This window comes from Ischnura elegans, chromosome 6, assembly GCF_921293095.1.
Source record: "Ischnura elegans chromosome 6, ioIscEleg1.1, whole genome shotgun sequence".
NCBI classification, from domain to species: Eukaryota; Metazoa; Arthropoda; class Insecta; order Odonata; family Coenagrionidae; genus Ischnura; species Ischnura elegans.
In genome coordinates this window covers 18,071,364-18,079,589 of record NC_060251.1, presented here as the reverse complement: position 1 = coordinate 18,079,589, position 8,226 = coordinate 18,071,364, and the positions used below count along the sequence as shown (strand labels likewise).

The following is an 8,226-nucleotide window of genomic DNA, read 5'->3' as shown; positions in this document are numbered from 1 at the left end:
AATGACAAAATTTAAATCTAAAACAAAGGAAAAAATATTAAAAAATGACAAAAACAACGACAAAAAGGATGACCAAAAAAAACAAAAACAAACAGAAAACAAAAGACAAAAACAAAGACGAAAACAAAGACAAAGACAAAAACAACGACAAAAACAATGACAAAAACAATGAAAATAACAATGACAAAAACAAAGACATAAACGATGACAAAAACAAAGACTTTAACAAAAAAGAACACAAAATCAATGACAAAAACAATTACAAAACAAAGACAAAAACATTTACAAATACAAAGACAAAAACAATAGCAAAAACAAAAACAAAGAATATTAAAAAAAGACTTTAAAAAGAAAAAGAAAGACAAAAACAATAACAATGACAAAAATAAAAAAAAATAATAATGAGTAAAACATTGACAAAAATAATGACAAAAAAGACAAAAGCATGTACAAAAACTGTGACAATAACATAGAGAAAAACAAAGACAATAACAGAGATAATGACAAAGACAATAACAAAGGATATTGTTGAAGCACGGACGCAAGGTTACGATTCCAGCCCCTCACGCCGTCTGCTGCGGCCCAACGCGCATGCGCGGGAATACTTCGGCAGGCGCCCTCTCTCGCTGCTCCGGTAAATTCTCGTCCGCGCACTGACATTTTCTCTTATGACTACAACCTCAACGGCGTGCGGACCTCATCCAACTGCATCAGCCGAGCACTATCAACGAGCGCAGCCTGCCTCATCCAGAATATTTTTAGTTGTGTATCTTTGTCCTCATTTCAATTTTCAATACACAATTAGCAAAGATAAGCCAGGAAATTTTAATTTACTTCTGCAATAACCATTTGGTGACCCCGACGTGATTCTTTGCATGAATCAACCACGTGGCTGCGATCGGTTTCCGAGTCGTATTTCTTCACGAGAGAGCAGTCTTCAACGAGAAGGAGCTTACTTCGACTGCTGCGCGACCGCATGTGCAGTTTTCCCGACGAGCGTCATCACGCCTGTGGAAACCACGCCGGTGGAACGACGGAGCGAGCGGCTGTTCTGCCGATTCTACCTTTCCTGTCGACGATGGCCGTCTCTGGTGAGTGTAATCATTTTTGGTTCTGGCTCTTCCTTCTCCCATTGTAATCCTCAGTATCCTTTGATGCAATAAGTTACCAAGCTAACATGAGTGAGGATCTTAAAAAATTAATTCATAAGCGGGGTCTAATAAAATCTCGCCTCACGAGGTTTAAGGCGTACTTGGACGACGAAGAACGAGACCTCGCGGAGTTTCAGTTATCAAGCCGTTTGTCAAGGCTGCGAGAGTGCTGGTCGGAATTTAATTCTATTCAAACAGAAATTGAATTATTACCATCAGAATCTAAATCTGTAAGCGAAGCTCTTGCCGAAAGAGAAGCTTTTGAAGATACTTATTTTGAGTTGGAGACCCGTTTTGAAGAGCTTATCAAAAGTGGAACTTCAACTTCGTCAAATTCGCCTCCAAACGTCAATGCCTCAATCGCCGGACTCCAGCTGCCCGCGTTAAATTTGCCATCTTTCAGTGGAGCATACGAGGAATGGGTTCCATTTCATGACACTTTTCAGTCTCTAATTCATGATAATGCATCGCTCTCTCCCATTCAAAAACTCCATTATCTTAAATCATCTTTAAAGGGAGCGGCTTCTCAATTACTGGATAGTTTAGAGATTTCTGCCACTAACTACCAAGTGGCTTGGCAATTATTAAAGGACCGCTATGAGAATAAAAGAATAATCATAAACAAGCACGTACAAGAAATTATGAATTTCCCTCCGATAGCCAAGGAATCGGTGGCAGCGTTAAGGCGTCTCTTGGACGAAACTCTGAAGCACGTTAGAGCCTTGAAGGCTTTGGGTCAACCCACAGAGCAATGGGATACCCTATTAATTCACATAGTTTCCCATAAATTGGACTCGACAACAAGGAGAGCATGGGAATTAACATTGAGTTCAAATGAACTACCAGTTTTCGAGGACTTAATTTCATTTTTATCCCAGCGTTGCAAAATCTTGGAGGCATCTGAAAATGATCAGTGCGCTCACCAAAGGCCCATTCAGTATGTATCCCCGGGAAAATCTACATTGCATTCTCGTCCACCGGGGGAATATTCTCGCAAGTCAAGCGTTCATGTTGCCGCGCAACCCTCCTCTTGCGCGTTCTGTGAGAAGGCTCATCAGCTATTCCAATGCAGCGCTTTCCAGAAGTTACCGACTTCTGATAAGATAAATAAATGCAGAAATCTAAAGTTATGTATGAATTGCCTGCGCCGGGGCCACATGACAATTAATTGCAAATCGACTTCGTGCAAGAAATGTGGGAAGAGGCATAACACATTATTGCATTTGGAGCAACCCATTCACGATTCTTCCGCCTCCTCCACTCAACAGCCTCAAACGGCCGGAAACGAGTTTTGCCTCCACAACAGCGATGAATCTCAACAAATCATTTTGGCCACTGCCATCATCAACATCGCGGATTCACGAGGCCATTTGCATAGTTGCAGAGCATTGTTGGACTCTGGTTCTCAATCGAATCTCATAACAGAATCACTTTCTCGATCCTTGGGACTTAAAAGAATTAAGGCTTCCAAACCTATTATGGGCATCAATCAAAATATATCCCGAGCATCTCATTATGTTACTACTAGCATCAAATCAAGGATAAATGCTTTCACATCGGAACTAGATTTCATAGTTCTGCCCCGTATTACCGGGGATTTACCATCAATAACAGTGCGTCGTTCGTCATTTCATGCACCCAAGAATATTCAACTCGCTGATCCCTGCTTCTATCGCCCCAGTAGAATAGACTTACTTCTTGGTGCCGAGATATTCTGGCGTCTGATGTGTGTTGGCCAAGTCCGAATTTCTGATAACTTACCTACCCTACAGAAAACTATTTTAGGATGGGTGGTATCAGGAAAAATTACAACTAACGTTTGCTCACCTCATTCATTACCACCAAGTGTCTGTAATATTAGCACACTAGGGGACAGCTTGGAGGATACTATGCAGAGATTTTGGGAAATTGAACAAGTAAATAAGAGGGAAAATTTTCTCTCAGAAGAAGAAAAGGCTGTCGAAGAACATTTCAAACGCCACTTCAGTCGCAGTTTGGGAGGAAGATTTTCAGTTAGACTTCCGTTTCGCCATGATCCCCACCTGTTAGGTGACTCAAAAACCAATGCACTTCTTCGATTTAAAAAATTTGAAAGGCGATTTACTGCCGATCAACAATTAAAAGTGGAATACGGCAATTTTCTTAATGAATATTTAGAACTGGATCACATGGATTTGTTAGATGAATCTGATTCTGAGAACCATACATCAAAAACAGTGTTTTATTTACCCCATCATGCGGTCATAAAACATACCAATGCCGCTAAAAAATTAAGAGTTGTATTCGACGGTTCAGCGAAGAGTTCAACTGGCATTTCTTTGAACGATATTCTGATGGTCGGTCCAGTGGTCCAAAGGGACTTGTTCTCAATTCTTCTTACCTTCAGGTCATACGCTTTTGCCGTCACCACGGACATTCAGCACATGTATCGGCAAATTAAGCTTCAATCACCTGACGCCGACATGCAGTTAATTTTGTGGAGGGATTCCGTGAAGGAGGAATTGAGGACCTATCGCCTAAACACCGTTACCTATGGATTATCGTCCTCATCTTTTTTAGCCACCAGATGCCTCTTGCAGCTAGCCATCGAGGGACGAGCGGAATTTCCTTTGGCATCAGCAGCTTTGGAAAACAACTGTTACATGGATGACATCATGTCAGGAGCTAATACACTCGAGGAGGCCTTAGAATTGCAAGCAGAATTGAAGAAATTGCTTGAATCTGCTCAATTTAAACTTCATAAATGGTGCGCAAACCATCCATCTATCCTAGAAAGGATCCCGATTGAAGATCAAGAAACATTGTATCAACTCCCAAATGAATCTGAAAATACCATCAGGACTCTAGGGATGCAGTGGCAACCAATGATGGATCATTTTTCTTTTATTGTTCCTCCCATCGATAATCAAGTTCAATTTTCAAAACGCAGCATTTTGTCTGATATATCTAAATTATTCGATCCATTGGGGCTCTTAGGACCAATAATCGCAAAGGCCAAAATAATAATGCAGAAACTTTGGCAACTCAAGCTGCAATGGGACGAATCTATTCCTGCCCATATCCACACTGAATGGTTGGAATTTCGACGGCAGCTTGCAGAAATCCATCGGATACAGATACCCAGAAGTATTATAAATGGCGGTGGAAACCACAACGATGACCAGCTGCATGGATTCTGTGATGCTTCCGAAGCTGCGTACGGCGCCTGTATTTACGTACGTTCCGTTAACGACAAGGGAAAAATAAAGGTGACATTATTGTGTGCAAAATCCCGAGTCGCTCCATTAAAACAAATGACTATTCCGCGACTGGAACTTTGTGCTGCATTATTATTAGCGCAATTAGCTTCAAAGGTATCAAGTCATCTCAAGTGTCAGCGTTATTTTCTTTGGACGGACTCGAAGATAGTTTTAGCTTGGCTTTCATCCCCATCTAAAACTTGGAAAACATTCATTGCTAACCGGGTTGCAGCGATACAGGAGCTAACTGATAACATGGAGTGGGGCCACGTTCCCTCTTCTGAGAATCCGGCCGATGTATTATCCCGAGGTTCTTTTCCGCTTCAACTTCTTCACTGCAACTTATGGTGGTCCGGGCCAACTTGGATAAGTGATTTCAACTCAATTCCTCCATATGAACACCATGCTGATGATTATTCCGACGCGCAGCTTGAGAGAAACTCTGATTACCTCCAGGTCCATCTTGCTGTTCATGTTAGCAGCGATATCTTCAAGAGATTTTCATCATTTTCCCAATTGAAGAGGGTCATCGCCTATTGCCTCCGATTTGTAAATAACAGTAGGCTACCGAAACGTCAACGAAAAATAGGAATACTAACTTTGGGCGAAATTCAAGATGCTCTGTTTCATTCAATTAAGGTCATTCAATCTCAGCATTTCGGTCCAGAATTAGAAGCTTTGAGGAAGGAAAAGGAGGTGCCCCCTAGAAGCAACCTGAGATCCTTAAACCCTTTTCTGGATGACAAGGGTATGATCAGGGTGGGCGGCAGACTTGAAAATTCGCGACTAAATTATGACCGGAAGCATCCAATTGTTTTGCCAAAAAATGAGCATTTTACTGAATTGATAGTAAAAGAATTTCATATATTATCCTTACATTCAGGACCTCAAGCGCTCTTATGTGAGGTTCGACAATTTTACTGGCCTATTCATGGCAGAAAACTAGCCCACAAGGTAGTAAGCAAATGTTTAAATTGCTTTAAAGTGTACCCTTCCACTTCTAAGCAACTCATGGGACAACTTCCACCTCCAAGAGTGGCACCCAGCAGAGCCTTTAGCAACACTGGCATCGATTATTTTGGTCCTGTGTGGTTTCGACGGGTGCAACAGAGGCGCAGTCCACCCGTTAAGGGCTACGCGGCTCTTTTCATATGCCTTTCCACAAAGGCTATCCATCTGGAGCTCGTCAGCGATCTTACTACTGCTTCTTTTTTGGCAGCTTTGAGACGCTTTATGGCACGCAGAGGGAGACCGCATGACTTTTACAGCGACAACGCTACCAATTTCGTGGGAGCAAAAAACGAGTTGATAGCACTATGCAGATTATTCCAATCACAGCAGCATCAATACGAGGTCTCTCGCTCTTTATCAGAATACAATGTGGCGTGGCATTTCATACCACCCAGGTCTCCGCATTTCGGGGGTCTCTGGGAAACAGGCGTCAAATCTGCAAAACGCCATCTTCTACGAGTGATCGGCAAGGCTATCCTTACGTATGAAGAATTAACTACACTGTTAGCGCAAATTGAAGCTTGCATCAACTCACGCCCTATCACCCCCATGTCTAACGACCCTAATGACCTAATGCCTCTCACTCCCGGCCACTTCCTAATTGGCCAACCCTTAACCTCAATGCCAGAGCCAGATTTGATTGCTCTCCAGGTCAACCGACTGTCGCGGTGGCAACATGTGCAGCAGCTCTTCCAGGCCTTCTGGAGGAGATGGTCGACGGAGTATTTGTCCAGTCTTCAGCAGCGGACCAAGTGGACAGTAAAGTCGGAGAATCTAAGAGTTGGGACTCTGGTGCTGCTCGTCGAGGAAAACCAGCCCCCTCTTCAGTGGAGGACCGGAAGAGTGTTGGAGCTTCATCCAGGGGGAGATGGCTTATGCCGTGTCGTTACCGTAAAAACCTCCACGGGTGTTTTTAAGAGAGCTATTAACAAGCTGTGCATTCTACCAATTGAGGATTAAGAATGTTTTGTGTTTTCATGTATTATTTTCATATCATTTATTTCAAAGCAGAATCTGTTTCATTTTTAGATTTTTATTATGCTTTTTTTTTCATTCCAATTGTTTATTTTTGCATGTCATTGAAAGCGCCTGCTTTCAAGGTGGGCGGTATGTTGAAGCACGGACGCAAGGTTACGATTCCAGCCCCTCACGCCGTCTGCTGCGGCCCAACGCGCATGCGCGGGAATACTTCGGCAGGCGCCCTCTCTCGCTGCTCCGGTAAATTCTCGTCCGCGCACTGACATTTTCTCTTCTGACTACAACCTCAACGGCGTGCGGACCTCATCCAACTGCATCAGCCGAGCACTATCAACGAGCGCAGCCTGCCTCATCCAGAATATTTTTAGTTGTGTATCTTTGTCCTCATTTCAATTTTCAATACACAATTAGCAAAGATAAGCCAGGAAATTTTAATTAACTCCTGCAATAACCAGATATAACAAAGACATTAACGAAGGCAAACACAAAGACAATAACAAATAAAATAACAAAAACAAAGACAAGACAATAACAATGGCAAAAACAAAGACAATAACAAAAAGACAATAACACACATAATAACATACACAAAAACAAAGACAAAAACAAAGACAATAACAGAAAGTATTACAAAGAAATTAACGAAGACATTAAAAACACAATAAAAAATGCAAACTTAAAGACCAAAACAAAGACAAAACAAAGACAAACACGAAGAAAAAAACACATCAACAATGAGAAAAAACAATGACAAAAACAATGACAAAAAAGAACATAAAAACGACAAAATCAAAGACAAAATCATTGGAAAAAACAAAAAATGAAACAAAAAAAAAGACAAAAACAATGACTAAAATTTGACAAAAACGAGAAAAAAAAATTGTTGTTGAAAATGTCGCTGTCGATGAAAATGTTGTCGTTGAAAATGTTGTCGTTGAAAGTGTTGTCATTGAAAATGTTGTCGTTGAAAATGTTGTTGCTGTTGTCGTTGTTGTTGTTGTTATGGTTGTTTTTTTATTTATTTTTTTATTATTATTATTATTATTCTATGGGCGGTTTTTTTAAAAGGTTTTATAAGTTTTTCGTCGTCACCTTGGTTTATTTCTCAATAAAATCATCATTTTCAGTCATTATTCTTTTTGCATCTCTTCACCGCCTTTACACTCTCCGAAGGGGAGGGCCGCGCACAGGGGAGGTCCGCCGAAGGGGCTGGTTACCGCAAACTTGGACCCCATCCCTCCGCGCATGTGGCCTCCCCTTCCGAGTGGTTAATGCCTCCGTGTGGTTCCGCCCTTGTTACTTCATTTTTTCTTCTCTATGGCGCCATCTTCACTTTTAAAATTTTGTCCCCTGACTCCGTTTCTTCCACTTCAGAAAGAACACCGCTCTGACACCACAAGTCAATAAAAGATTTTGTGTCGCCCTTGCATTTATGATATATATACTCCCTCCTGATTCTTCTTTCGATTCCTTTTTTTAAGTACTCGGCGTATGTTTTTTGAGCCGACCTTTCACCTTTTTCTGTTGCTGTAAAGCAATGATATATGCTTGCCTTTGTTTCGGCTATAATGAAGTTTGCCAGTAAATCTCGCTTAGTATAGCCGCCCCTTTCAGGAGGTCTCCCCTTGTGTAATTCCAGTGCGCTCCTCACCCTGCGGCCCGTGACTCCTTTTATCCACTCCTTTGCTGTCCGCCATACCTCTCCGGCCTGTCTGCAGTCGTAGAGGATGTGCCAGGCCGTGGCCTGGCTTCCAGGGCATGCTCTGCACACTGAGTTTTCTCGCAATCCCGACCGCGACAGGAAAACGGCGTCCGCCAGGCGATCATGTGCCAGTCTCCAAGACACC

The 8,226-nt window shown here is 42.1% G+C and overlaps 1 protein-coding gene across 1 annotated transcript; it reads left to right on the top strand.

The window, feature by feature from the left end:
* The first annotated feature begins 1,177 nt into the window (after positions 1 to 1,177).
* LOC124160498 lies at positions 1,178 to 6,361 on the top strand. Its single transcript, XM_046536357.1, has one exon. It carries the CDS (start codon positions 1,178 to 1,180, stop codon positions 6,359 to 6,361), a length of 5,184 nt encoding a protein of 1,727 aa, XP_046392313.1.
* Positions 6,362 to 8,226: the final 1,865 nt, after the last annotated feature.